Source organism: Channa argus, chromosome 3 (assembly GCF_033026475.1).
Source record: "Channa argus isolate prfri chromosome 3, Channa argus male v1.0, whole genome shotgun sequence".
NCBI classification, from domain to species: domain Eukaryota; kingdom Metazoa; phylum Chordata; class Actinopteri; order Anabantiformes; family Channidae; genus Channa; species Channa argus.
In genome coordinates this window covers 16062714-16077573 of record NC_090199.1, presented here as the reverse complement: position 1 = coordinate 16077573, position 14860 = coordinate 16062714, and the positions used below count along the sequence as shown (strand labels likewise).

At 39.9% G+C, this 14860-nt stretch overlaps 1 protein-coding gene across 15 annotated transcripts in view; it reads left to right on the top strand.

Moving 5' to 3' along the window:
- The window catches only part of adgrl3.1 (adhesion G protein-coupled receptor L3.1), a 106451-nt gene that overhangs the window by 69248 nt on the left and 22343 nt on the right, over positions 1 to 14860 (top strand). For 13 of the 15 annotated variants that reach the window (XM_067497447.1, XM_067497436.1, XM_067497445.1 and 10 more), the window contains 5 exons: positions 586 to 771; positions 2140 to 2178; positions 9165 to 9348; positions 13376 to 13498; positions 13669 to 13874. In XM_067497447.1, the coding sequence (XP_067353548.1) occupies positions 586 to 771; positions 2140 to 2178; positions 9165 to 9348; positions 13376 to 13498; positions 13669 to 13874 (738 nt within the window). The remainder of the gene's footprint in view (positions 1 to 585; positions 772 to 2139; positions 2179 to 9164; positions 9349 to 13375; positions 13499 to 13668; positions 13875 to 14860) is intronic. The other 2 variants (XM_067497448.1, XM_067497438.1) reach the window with 1 other exon arrangement.

Genomic DNA, 14860 nt, shown 5'->3' with positions numbered 1-14860 from the left:
GGAAAGATCAAGGCCATGTATCCATCTTCACTTATTTGTCCTAACTCATGTTTAAAGTTGAGTGTACAGTAAGTAAATATAATTTACAGCACTTACCGTACACTTGTGCTGTCTTTTTAGGCATGGGTGACACTACTATTTTTTATTATTCTGGAAAAAGCAATTTTTCAAAGGCTCTACAATTTTGATTTGTGGCTTTGTGTCTGATCTTACATGAACAGATTTTAGAGTTTTTCTCTTTAAGACAACATGTGGAGAAAATGGTCCTTGTGATGTTAGCATTGCAGCAGAGGTGATAAATTAGGAGATGCCTCTACAAAGGGTTCTTAAATATGTTTAGGATAACACTTTATCAAACACTGAATTCCTCTTCCCCCTTCACCTAACCTGTGCACTTTTTTTTCTTTCTCATTATGGGTCCCTATCTCTTCCTTGCTCATCTCCCACTACCTCCCTTTCACTGTTCTGCACTTCACTTGCTAACTTTTTCAACTTCCAACTTTCCCTTCTCACCTCGTCTGACTTCTTTATTTCTATCAATCTCTCTCTGTCACATCCGACCCCATCACCCTGTTTGGCTCCCAGCTCCGCTCGGGTGAGACGGCAGCGATTGTAGCCAGGGAGCTGGCAGAGCAGACCAAAGGGCTTCTGCGCCCTGGCGATGTGCCATCCACAGTGCGTGCCATGGCGCAACTAGTTGAACTTCTGGATCTCCAGCTCAGGAACCTCACTCCTGGGGGCAAGGACAGCGCTGCCCGCAGTCTCACTAAGGTACTGCCTCAAGAAATACTTGTACTGGGAGTCAATGTATTGTGAGTGATTAAGTAAGCACTGAAACGGGGAAGGATGCAGGTAAACAGGACTGAGGGAGAAAAAAGGGAAAAGGTTAAGGGGTTCTTTCTAGTTTACGTTTGATGAAAAGCATCAGTTGTTAGTGTTTTTTTTTTTTCTTTTCTTGATTAGAAACCCTTATTAGAAAAGATTGGTTTATTCTCTTCAACGTGGGTAACAAGTTTAGCTAAACAAAATGGGTGATAGATAACTGCTCTTAGTGTGGGCAAATTTCCATAACACTTTTCACATCACAACTGGAATTTAATAAAACTCTGTCTCACCCTGGGAGTTATTCTCATTAAAACATGCAGTACTTGAGATAAGAACAGGCATGGGAGATGTTTTACGTCATAGCTCAATGTTTATTGAACTTTAGTCTGCAGTTGTGCTACAGCTACTATATAAAGATGCTGTCAACAAGCAGGCTCGAGTGCTTGCTTCAGAATTAAATTATTGTGAATTCGATCCTATGTATGCAAATGATCTGATTTACTGTAGACAAAATTTAGTTCTGTACTTTGTTCATATGGGCATTCATTTGGAGTGAGGTAAACCATCGGGGAATGGCTGACTGGCTGGCTTAGCTGGCTAATTGACTGACGCACTGGATGGTTGGACAGTTTCTTGATTGTCTCTGCTGAGGTCAGCTGTGATAGGTGGGGTTTAGCATCCAGATTGACAGCAGCTGCCGTTTCTTATACAGTCGCTTTTCAGCTTTAGCTTCTGAGTCACAAGCTCTGCTTTATCGTCCACCTTCCCATTGTTTTTGTGTCACTATTACACACGTAATTGAGTTAAACATGCAAAGTTAATACCTGCTTGAGCATATGTAACTTGAATGAATAATAATGTTTTGCTGTTGACCAAATGGCCTGTTAAAGGTTATATTTGTAGAAAATTCTTCTCAGAAGAGGATAAGCTTTTCTCCTGATTTCAGTAATGACCCAATCATATGTACCTAATTGAGTAATATGCCGGCTTATTATGCAAATTTTTGTTAGGAAATCGAATATGACGAATCAAGCATGAGTTGCATGGTAATTAATGCCATCAGTTTACTTGATGGTAGATGCAGAAAATGAGTAGAAAAAGGAATAGTGGAGCTGGGAAAATTATGAAAACAATCTGCAAGAAAAAGAGAGGGAAGTAGAAATGACAGATTATTATGGGTATCAGCATCAGTCACTCAAAGTCTTCTGTGCAATGTTAATGAAGATGGTGTGACTGCCTTGTAAGTGCCTTTACATGTGCATGTATGATTGAGAGGTGTTATGTTGCTAACAGCTGAATTGTTTGAATTTGCAGCTTCAGAAGAGAGAAAGGTCGTGCAGGTTTTTCACGCAGGTACTTCCGTTTCCCGGTATCGCTGATTATTTTGCCACACCATAGTCCCACGTGTTTTTTTTTTTCTTCACACTCAGCATGTAATTCTCAAAGCAAGCTTGCATGTGTGTGATCACAATGCTCTACATAGAATTCTAATTACAACCCCAATTCCAAAACAGTTGGGAAGACGTGAAAACATAAATAAAAACAGAATGCAATGATTTGCACATTTCATCAACCCATATTTTATTCACAATACAACATAAAGAAATGTTAACAGAAATGTTACCATGTCATGGAAAATATTAGCTCATTTTGAATTTGATGGCAGCAACACATCTCAAAAAAGTTGGAACAGGTGCAGCAAAAGGCAGGAAAAGTAATTGCTGCGAATCAAAAACAAATGGAGGAGCATTTGACAAGTAATTAGGTTAATTGGCAACAGGTCAGTAACATGATATAAAAGGAGCATTTCAGAGAGGCAGAGCCTCTGGAATGTAAAGATGGGCAGAGATGCTGCAGACCAAACTGCAGTAAACAATTGTGGAACAATTTTAGAAAAATGTTTCTCAATGTAAAATTGTGAAGACTTTGAAGATCCCACCATCTACAGTATATAATATCATCAAAAGATCCAGAGAATCAGGAGGAATCTCTGTGTGCAAGGGACAGGGCTGAAGGTCAAAACTGGATGCGCGTGATCTTCTGGCCGTCAGGCAGCACTGCATTAAAACAGGCATAAATCTCTACTGGACATCACTGCATGGGCTCAGGAACACTTCCAGAAATTGCTGTCTGTGAACACAGTTTGCTGTACAAGCCACAAATGTAAGTCAAAGCTGTATCATGCAAAGAAGAAGCCACATGTGAACATGATGCGGAGACACTGCTGTGTTTTCTGGGCCAAAGCTCATTTAAAATGGTCTGAGCCAAATTGGAAAACTGTTCTGTGGTCAGATGAATAAAAATTTAAAATTCTTTTTGGAAACCATGGATGCCTTGTCCTAAAGAGGTGAGAGACCATCCAGCTTGTTATCAGCGAACAGTTCAAAAGTCTTTATCTCTGATGGTATGGGGGTGCATTAGTGCCTATGGTGTGGGCAGCTTACACATCTGGAAAAGCACCATCAACGCTGAAAAGTGCCTTGCATATTTCAACAAGCAAATGCTAAGCCTGCTGCATCCATCACAACAGCATGACTTCGCAGGAAAAGAGTCCAGGTGCTGAATGGGCCTGCCTACAGTCCAGACATTTCACCAATAGAAAACATTTGTTGCATCATAAAACAAAAAATTCAGGAACAAAACCCCAAGACTGTTCTAGAATCTAGAAGCTAGAATCTTGTATCAGACAAGAATAGGACAACTTTTCTCTCCTTAAACTACAGCAACTGGTCTCCTAACTTCCCAGATGTTTACAGACAGTTGTTAAAAAGGAGAGGGGATGCTACACAATGGTAAACCTCCAGCCCTGTGCCAACTTTTTTTTTTGTTCTGTTGCTGCCACTAAATTCAAAATGAGCTAATGTGTTCCATGGTGTAATCATTTCTCAGTTTCAACATCTGATATGTTGTTTATGTTCTATTGTGAATAAAATATGGCTTGATGAGATTTGCAAATCATTGCATTCAGTTTTTATTTACATTTTACACATCTTCCCAACTTTTTAAGAATTGGGGTTTGGTATGCTGCAACAGTTGTCGTATGATTCGCATCCCAACCCTTTGAGGAGGGTGGCCATTTAAAAGCAACCATGGACGCGTGTCTGCTAACAAAGTTTAGTCTCCTCAAAGGGTTCGCTGACATTCTTTTGTTTTCGGTTTAACTTTTTTTTTTTTTTTTTTTTTGCATTCAGAATCAATGGTACTGATAAGCCGCCATGATCAATATCAATAATAGCTCATCTATTTTGCAGTTCTGTCTGCAGAATTGTAAACAGGCCTGCCTAGAAGAACGACTCGCTATCCATCTCAATTCAATGAAACGTCCTCTCTGCTGCTGTATCAGAGAGAAAGAACTGAGTATGATGGATATTCACTTGCATACTGCTTGATCACGGCCTCAGTACCTTTAAAAATAATACCAGCTTGTGTTTGCAGCTCAGCATTAATTCATTTTTCGTCCTTGTTGGTCTGCTTGTGTCGATGTTTGCTCATGTTGACACCATATGGGCTCGTGCCATGAACAGAAAATCATTTAGGCATGTTTCTGCTCAGCTAAAATTGCTATTCAGAACATTAAAGAACCCCACCTTCTACATCCATGTGCTGTCGATAGACTGCAGAGTCTCTCTTTTTCTCTCTGCACCCCCGCTCCAAACTCACACACACAGACACACACACACCCTTGATGGGCTAGCTCTTTTTCTCCTGATGCAGGCTTTTTCCCAATTTCCCCTGAAAAGTCTTAATGTCAGCACCAGTCAGCAATGTCACATCATAGAACATGGCTTAGGACTATATGCAGGCTGACACGCACACTCAGTTACGCACACGTGCACTCCACAAATATATAAAATTATTTTCAAAAATGATGAATCCAGTAACTTTCCCTGTGTTGAGACAGTTAGTTACAGGTTAATATCAAAACATTCCACCACACACCTTGGGTACTGCAGGGGGCTGGGAGTGATCGATTATATAATTAGCCTTAGTAATGTGAAACAAAATTATACAAACAGTCCCTTACTTTGCCAGATAGAAATGTGCGTGATTAGGGATGTGGTGTGGTGCTGCCCTCTCCTCGTTAATTATCTACAGCACTAATTGCCAAGTGAGGAGAGTGGGCAGGAGGTTTGGGTTCTTAATAGAGACAAAAAATAATTGAATTCTCTCTCTCACTTTCTTTCTCTCCCTCTCACACTTCATCTCTCCTCCTCTCTCACTTCGTTTGGGGAACTGGGGACTTGTTTCATGTATACTAAATTGGCAATTTATTCATGATGAAGTTGGTGGTGTGAAGAGGCTTTGATGCTGTAGGGCGGATTGATGGAGGGAGGTAGAGTCTGCAAGGTAAAATGGGAAAGGGTGGGGGGCGAAATTAAACAGAAAGAGAAGAAAGTCCCAGAAACAGAAATGGAATGTGAGAGAAAGAGAAAAACAATAAAGGGGGCAGTGAGGAGACAGTGATGCTCAATGACAATGTCTAATTTGCCCTCTATTTATGGATGGCGGGTCAGAACATGGCATGCTGTGAATTTAAAGCCTGATTTAGCTGCAAACTCATCCTGTCAGGGAAGACAAACTCCAACAACAACTGACAGATAAGCCTGCTTCTCTGATGAAAACATTTTCAAAAACATGCACTTTCTTAGAGCTCAGCCAAGCAAAAAAAAAAAAAAAAATCCATTCTTTCCTCCACTTTTTTCCACATACCATACTTCTAGCATCCCAACTCAGTTGTTTTATGAAGTGTGCCCTACTGTGCATGAGTGTACACATACTGTACATCCATGCACACGTATTTGGGTGTGTGTCCGTGGTCCCCTTGTATAGCTGAGAGTAGTAGAAGCAGCCCAGCTCTAGTCTGTCTTGCCGCTGCTGTTTACGCTGGATTACCCCAACGCTTCAAAGCATTTCACTTCTGCCCCATTTACTGGAAAGTGTGTGTGTGTGTGTGTGTGTGTGTGTGTGTGTGTGCTCTGTAATACATAGAGTCTCTCTCTCACACGCGCACACACGCGCACACACACACACACACACACACACACACACACACACACACACACACACACACACACACACACACACACACACACACACACACAAACGGCATCCTTATCTGTCTCTGCAGAGTCTCTCCCCTCTTTGAAGACCCCTAAAAAAACCTGTCTCCATTTTAGCCCTCAAGTCCTTATACTGCTGTGGATAGAAATGTCACTAACGGCACCAGAGCTTACAGGCACACCTATCCACACGCACACAGACACACACACACACACACACACATGCACACACACACAAACACACACACACACAGACAAGCACACAAACAAATATATACCATCTCTAACTTTTCTGATGTGGAAACATCTGGGCCTCAAGGAAATCACACCCCTTTGCTCCTCACCTATCTCTCCACTCTACAGATACAGATCTCAGCACCAGAGAATTAAATTTCAGTGAAAAAATTATGTGAAATTGAAAATGCAAGATAATCAAAAGTTCAATGAAAAGCAATGAAAAGTTTAATGAGAGTAGAAAAGCGGGGGTTATCTGAGACACATCAAAGTGAGCGTTTGAGAGCAGCACCACCATCCTAAGTGAATGCAAAGCAGTGCTACTCCTGTCATATCTGCTGTGCCAACAGACATCCCCTCCTATGTCTCTGTCTGTTGCATGGACTGCTACTGTACAGCAAGTGGAGCAGAATGATACACTGCAATGCTTCTCTCAGCCCCCTGTGCAATCCCTCAGCTACACACAGACCCACACTCTTGTATTAATGCCCACCTACACAGGAACACACATACCTTCCATTCCACACATTATACACCGCACACTCACATTAAACAAATGCACCCACGCACAGTATGCATGTGTGTAAGTGCATATGGACTCATATACACATACAACATCAAAACAACAGAGAAATTAAGTTTTAATGAAATTCCTATTTCAATCAGCCTAATTCTTACTTTTGTCATATTTGCTGTTAATAGGAGCGATAATAACAATGTACTTATAGTGACATTGCTTAAAATAAGTTGTCCAAGATACATGAAAACTCATACAGTTTTACAACAAATCAACAGGCAAGCCAAATGTATTTAAAAAGAGAAAACCAAAGCTACGGGTTGCACCTAAATTGCTACTAAAGCATTTTTTCAAAGCATCACTTAAAATTTGTTATCCATTTTTGAACTTTTTTCCTGCTTGAACTTTGACCTACTGTGCTGACTGTGTGTAGCTTTACTTTGCAATGAGCAATTATGACATTTGGTACTGTCTGTTATGAGTTTTCCTTCAACTCCAAATAAACTGAAACTGGCCCCACACTGCTCAGTTCATGACTTCAATAACTATTCAATTATCAAAACTGTGAATGATCCGTGAATGATGTTCTCTCAGTTCTGTCAATTTACCAATCAGCAATTATGATAAATGGTTCTAGCACTCTCTTCAATCAAACTGTCTAATCATCTGACCTCCTGTTTTTTGTCTTGTTAGAGATACGATACCAAAGTACAATGTTATCATAATGAGTAGAACTGGTTGGAGAGAAAGAAAAAAATAAATACAATCCAGCTTGAAATAGATCAGAATTTTTTTAAGGGAGTATCAGAGCTTGGATTCTATCACACTCAATGAAATGATGGAGAGACAGATTTGCAGCTGTATGTGTGTGCGTGTGTGTACTTCAAATCCACTCCCGCTTATTCTTGTTGTTTGCTGAAGCAGTGGATTAATTAGTTTTTGTTTACATGTAACGCTCCCAAATTCATCCAATATGCAACCCAACTAATTAGCTCCTAGCACTAAAAGAGGACATAATATTATGATAGTGGTATGTTGACTAAGCACCCAATTCGTGTATGCAGTATACTGTACCCTCATGTGGATATCACATCCCCAAAATAAACAGGTAGCCTCAGTAATTCCAGCAGACATCAGCATGTTTTGCAGCACATGCTGTCCACAAGCATATGAGTCATAAGCCACAATGTTTCTCCAATCCGCAACACCTTTCCCCACCCAGTGTGCGCACACATACACACACGCATAAAAACACACTTCTCGATTTCTTGACAATAGATGTCTTCTCTCCTCCTTCCTGGTCTCTCACTTCTACCTCACCCTGAGCGAGAGGGCAGGGAGGAAGTCAAATGGTTGACGTGTGAATTCCAATAAACTGATGTCTCTCACTCTTCTACCATGCCTTTGCAATTCCCCACTGAGACCCCTTTGCTTGTATAATGGCACCTGCGTTCCTTTTTCCACTTTCCCATCCACCCTCCTCAAGAGAAAAGCATTGAAAGAGCAAAAAATAAGTGAGCGATGGGAGTGCAGTTTGCAGAAAGGGTGGTTTACAGTCAGAGCAAGAGTAAGAGAAAATAAAGAGACAGACGGGGAGTGTGAGATGTATGTTTGATAGCACCTGTATTCGCTTTTCCGCCTCCCTTGTTCCCTGTGGACGCCTGTCACGATGGACTCACTGGACTGTTTTATCGCTCTCCCATGGCTCCCCCCTTCTCTTTCACTCTCCATTGGCCCTCTTTCCTCTCTGTTTCTTTGTCTCTCCCAGGGTTTCTAAAGATGTGTGTGTCCATGCATGTGTGGTGTTCATGTCTGAAAATAAGTAGGTGATTTTTAAGAGCATAGAGGAATGTAATCCCGAGACAAAATAAGTATTGTTTCATCTATCCGAGCCAACTCTTCACTGTTTAGTTTAGTAATATTTTTGGATTCAAAACTGTTCTGCTCAGCTGGATATGACCCAGCAGACATTATCTGATCGAATCATTTCTTCTCAGACCCTCGAGCACTAGTTTTCCAACTGGAAGATAAGACGCGCGCTTTGAAAAAAACCCCACTGAATCAGGTTTGGGGGTGTCGAGACATGGTGATTGCAATCAGCTAATTTGCTTAGCTTGATTTTCAGAACATCTGTGATGGATATTCTAGCACAACAACCTTTTATTAAAAAGGCCTTTAAAAAAAGATGGTAATGAACAGTGTGAACAGTCAAAGTGTGTGTACAACTTTGAAAATGTACTTTTTATTTCATAGATTTGGTGTTGCTTTTGTTATGTCTGCATGGGAATGCCACATTTACATCGCTAACATTTCTTTTGTCATGATTTATCAACATGATAAATGAAAATCCATCGCATTCTCATTCTTGCTCCCCATAGACTGCTGTCCTCTGTAGTTATGGTGTAGCAACGTTATTTGTCTATGAATGGATTTGCATTAATTCTCACATTAACGTCATTGACTGAAGTGATAAAGGTGTTAGTATTAGCTTCCTCCATGTGACCTCCATGTTTCTACTGCTGCCCCAGGCTATGGTGGAGACGGTGAATAATTTGCTGCAGCCACGAGCACAGACAGCATGGAGAGAGCTGCCTACCAGCGAGCAGCTGCACTCGGCAACTCTGCTCCTCGACACTGTGGAGACGGGGGCTTTTATGTTAGCTGACAACCTTCTCAAGACTGACACTGTGCAGGAGACCACTGACAATATTCGTGAGTACATTTTTGGTTCCTTTCCATCCCCTAAACTCAGTTGGGCCCTATAGCTGTCAAGGAACCTGCTGAAATGCCCTCAAGCAAGGCACTTAACCTCTATTTGCTCTAGTGGATTAGCTCAGTGGCCACATGTTGAAGGCTGAACTCAGGCGTTGAACTGCAGGAGTATGTGGTATGGTTCAGCCGGAACAAAAGCATTTGTACATTTTTGTTGATTTACCAAAATAAAATTACAGAAGGAAGAATCTCTTTAATGTTCTCTTTTTGCAGAAATATGACTCCTAGATTTCTTATATTTCACAAGTTTCTCTTTATTTTTTTACAGATAGTAGAACAACATAAACCGGCGCACACTGCTATAGATCTAAGAATATGATGAAATATCATAGTAAGCGGCAATAGTGACAGCAGGCATTTGTGAACCCACCGACCAGTTCAGATTAATGTTTTGTAATACAAATGTGCCGGATAAAATAACATCATTGTTTTTGTTTGCAATTGCACACACTTGCTTACTGTACATTTAAATTGACATGGCCGGGTATGAATGGAAGTAGGGCAGAATAATGCAGCTGTGTCATCGCTTAGAGGAGTTAGAGAGACGAATATGCAGGAGTTTGCACAATAAGCTGAGCCGCAGAGTATACAACAAAAAAACCAGGGGCAGACGTTAAATAAATGTAAAATGAATGCAAATATCATAAATACTGATTAGAAATTATGCCTTTTATTTGTGGAACAAACAAACAAAAGTCAATAAAGTAGGCAAAAATGAAATAAAAAACTCGACAGAAATTTAGCACAACATTTGTGTAATGTATTTAGCATTACAGTTTCTGGTGGAAATGAGGAAATAAGTGCATGCCAAACATAACTTTGTAGTCTGTTGTTCTACTTTACTACTGTACTAGCCACCAATAATTACAAAGATTTATGCTATAAGATTGGGTGCACATATTAATGATACAGGGACACAACAATTACAATTACAAATTTGTGCATAAATTAAAAACTAATTGCCGGTACCCTTAAGACATGTCAAGCTCCTTAAATATAGGAGCAACAAGAAATAGTCCCGCAGATTTAAATACATTTATGGTTGTGTTTAGTTTATGGTTGTGTTTGTAGTTTATCACATATTTGTGCCTAAAATTACACAAGAATAAATTGTACAATTAAATATACTGTAGTGTAGGTCTGTATATAGCAGAAGTAAGTTAACTATAGACTGTATGATATTTTATTGCATTTAAACAATAACAGTCTGCTTCAAATAATAAAAGTCCTGATTCTGAAATTAACTAGATTTATTGATTTATTAACAACATGGTATGAACATTATGTGTGCGAGATTCAGAAAATGATTCAAGATCAGCATGTGGTTTTACTAAGGATGAGTTGTAGAATGGGGGAAATAGTCCTGTAGTTATCTGATCATCGTTCTCTCACTCAGATTTAAATAAATGAGTAGCCAAATATATCAAGTATAGTCTCAGAGTGGAATACATGTAACTGCAGCTTTTGCATGTCTGGTCTATTATGTAGATCAGGCACGTAAATCTGTCAAAGAGAGGTCAGGATGAAGAAGCCCAAGATATTGTTTGAGACATTCCGAAAGGTCGAATCTACTGAGACCTGTCTTCATCTAACTAAATACAAGGGAAAATGGCCTTAAGGCCTCTGAGGCAGGGATAAATTGTTTGCCAGAGACAGTAATTTTTGTTTATGTAGTTTTACATTTTTTATTCCCTAGTTTGTTGTCAGACTTGACAAAGCAGAACAAAGCTAGTTATGATGCCGTTGTGCATGTCGCTTTCCTCTGCTTTGTTTCTTCCCTTCCATCATCTCTTCTCATCTTCTCTTTATGATCCTCTCATCATTGGGTTAAGGAATAATGCAGATATACTGGAGAGCAAAAACAGCAAAAACTGGAGAGCTTTTCACCCCTCTGGATGCTGATATATGAATCTGTGAGCCATCGTTTCATCTACACAACCAACGAGTAGCATGCATTTATGTTTTCCTTGATTTTGCTCCTGTTTACTCTCCTTTTGATTTAATATTTTAAAATTTCCTGCACATCATCCGCCCATTACTAGCATCCAGTGGGCTTATGTTACTCAGCCAGAGATGAAAAATAATGGAGGAGGAGAAGAGAGGAGAAACTGAAGATGATGCTAAAGAAGAAGACTGGGGGCTTGAGGGAGATAGTGTTGGTGGAATGTCAGATGAAGCTGAGAGGGTTTTTTTTCTCACTTTCACATCGCTAAGCAAATAAATCAATAGTAAATCACCATTTAAGTCATACGACTTGGTTCTAACATTTCTTCCTACCGAAGACAGACGGTATGGACAGATTGTAACATGAATTTGTCTTGTTTTTGTTAGAGTATAAGTAAAACAGTTCATTCCCAGCAACTGCCATCCTACACAATTTCACCTTACATAATTTCAGTCTTGTATCTCCTCCAAATTGCTTCCTCCCGAACGTACCACATAAATATGGTTACATAAACATTCATCAAGATGTAGGCTACCACATCTCTGAAGAACTTGAAACAGGAAATCGTCTTTTTGTGAAAAATTCTGTCTCTGCATTCCTCCTCTTTTTGTGCTGTTAATCTTCCCTCCTAGCTAATCCAGTGGGCAGATCCAGCGTGATTATCTCTCCTTTTATTCATAACTGGCCCAATACCGCGTCTCATCTCTTTCTTTTTTCTTCTTCCATCCTGACTTTCCTTTCTTTCCATCTGCTCTCTCGCTACCCCCCGCCTTTCACTTTTCAACCTCCATCCCAGAAACCCCAGATTTTTACAGATATTTTAGAGCAGACTGAGCAACAGGAATAAGTTAATCGAATGTTACGTTTGAAAGAAGCCACTGCCGCTACTGTAGGTGATATTATTGTGTTAGCTTATGTGTGTGACTGTGTGGCACTGCATTAGGCAGATGAATAAATAGTGTTATTATTAGAACCAAAACAGTGATTTGAAGGGATAACACAGCGGTAACAGTGAGCGTGTGTGATAACGATAATGAACAATTGTGTTTCTTAGGAGGAGGATTGTCATGACAAGGATGCTTTAATTAGATTAGACTCAGCGTGTTTTCATACCCTGCCGCCGCGTGTGGGTGTGGATGCGTGTGTACATGTGTGTGCATGTGTTTGGGTGCGTCGCTGTATTCATATTTCTGTATGTGTGTGCCGAATGTTTAGTTTGGCTTATGTGCAAAGGAGGGACACTTAGCCAGTGCTTCTCTTTCTCTCTGCCAGTATTTGCATATTGGTGTCTGTGTTTATGTCTGCCGGCTTCACTATCCGTCCACCTCCTCTCTGCCATAGGTTCTGCTGTTGTACTCTATGAGACAATATATTGTCCCCCCCACCTCTCATCCATTATGCTCCCCGGACTATCCTCTTTTTTTCCCCTCTTCCCAGTACTTCTCCCTGACCTCATCAAACTTTTCCTGCCTTTTGCCCTCTTCTCCAACTCCACCTCCTTTTCAACTTTCATTTTCATTTGAACATGTCCTTGTGTTGTTTATTTGATCAGAGAGCTGTTTTCACCATGAAAGCACTGTCTAAATCACCAAATCACTCAGAAGTACATGATAACAATACACCAAAGGTATAATTACTGCTTAATTAGAAACTTTATCTAATACATTACACAGCCACAGTAGGTAATGTACTAACGAACCCATGATTCTCACACTAGAAGAGAGAGGCTGGATTATCTACCTTCATGTGTTGGACCAGTTGCCTGGAGACATTGTTTCCTTTTTTAGTATTAAGATCTAAGTTATTTCACTTTGATGAATGTCAGTTTTTTGGTTTTTTTTTTTCATTTTCTTTGTTTAGGAGAAGCTAGATACTGCTTCAGAATTCATGCTTCTGTAGTGGAATGAAGAACTGTGCGAGAAAACATAGTCATTACAAGGAGCTGCAAAACAATCCTGATGCAATATCTGTGTGTGTGCGTGTGTGCGTGCGTGTGTGTGTTTGCGTGTCTGTGTGTTCCAGAGTTGGAAGTGGCCAGGCTGAGCACGGATGGGAACCTTGCGGACCTAACATTCCCTCAGTCAGAACTACATGGAAACTCCATTCAGCTGTCAGCCAGCACTCTGAAACAGCATGGCAGAAACGGTATAAGATAAATTATTCCCCCTCACTCTCATTATGGTCTATGTCTCCCCTCATTTCATCGCAAGGTTTTTACCATTTGTAAAACTTCTTATTGCCTATTATTTCCCATCTTCGTTTAAGTCAACAATTATGAAATGCACAGCTTACACCCTCCCTTTGTGTTGTTACAGGTGAGATCAGAATGGCCTTTGTCCTGTACAGGAATTTGGGTTCCTACCTCTCCACAGAGAACGCGAGCGTTAGATTGAGCAGCGAGGCAGTCTACCCTAATTACTCTGTTATCGTCAACTCCCCAGTCATCACAGCATCCATTAACAAGGAGAGCAATAAGGTTTACTTGTCTGAGCCTGTGGTCTTCACTGTCAAACACCTGCAGGTGAGTAAGGTTTTTCATATTTTAATCCTTTATGCCAAAGAGCACCATTGTTGATAAAGAGAAAAACACATAAAGGCACAACGCTGTTACGCTATGACGTGCCCACATGAGCATCTGCTCTTTCCCATCTGGGAAAATCCCTTGAAGATTCCAAGCTCTTTATGTAATTTGTTGACAAAAACAAAACTGCGTCTTCAGTGCCATTAAATAACAGCTGTACAATAATAACCAGCTGTTGGCTTAAAACCTGGATATAAGCCAGATGTAGGTCATAAAAATGATGATTGTAGGCAGCAAAGATATTTTAAAAAATGCAAAGAGATGGACCACATTTGCACTGCAAATATTATTACATAAACTGACGTAGTATCTAAAGCTTCCAGTGCACTCAGATGGGTGCACATTGGTCTGTGTAAAATTATAAATTTAACAGATACAGAATTCTATATACACCACGTGGCCTATAGAAAACTACCAAAGCAATGAAACCGGTGCATACTGAAAAAATGTAAACTTGGTTGCATTTTAAAAAAGTAAAAATACACAAGAACTATAGGAAAAACATACTGTAGGTGCTTCATTTGGACTTACTGTAGTTACAATAGGACTTTAACTTCTAAACAGTTCACTTGACTTTAAATTTGAAAGCAGGTTCTGATCAAAAAAATGATACAGAATAATTCTTACAGTTTTGACATCTTTTAACCATAATTGTGCAGTAAATAAAAAAATAAGTTGTTCCATGAAAAGAAATTGCTGTGTGATTTAAGGTTAATATTTACATATGACATTCAAGACGTGTGACTTTCTTTGACAAGATGTGACTTAGACATGTGTCTTGGCTGAATTTGATTTGTTCCAGATGAATCACAAAATGAATAAACTTGTAATTGTTCTAAGTCGTTTTGTAATATGTGGTGGTCACTTAAAAATGTAAATACTGAGTTTCTCATTTATCATTTTAATAGTCATCCAGTTGGTGATCC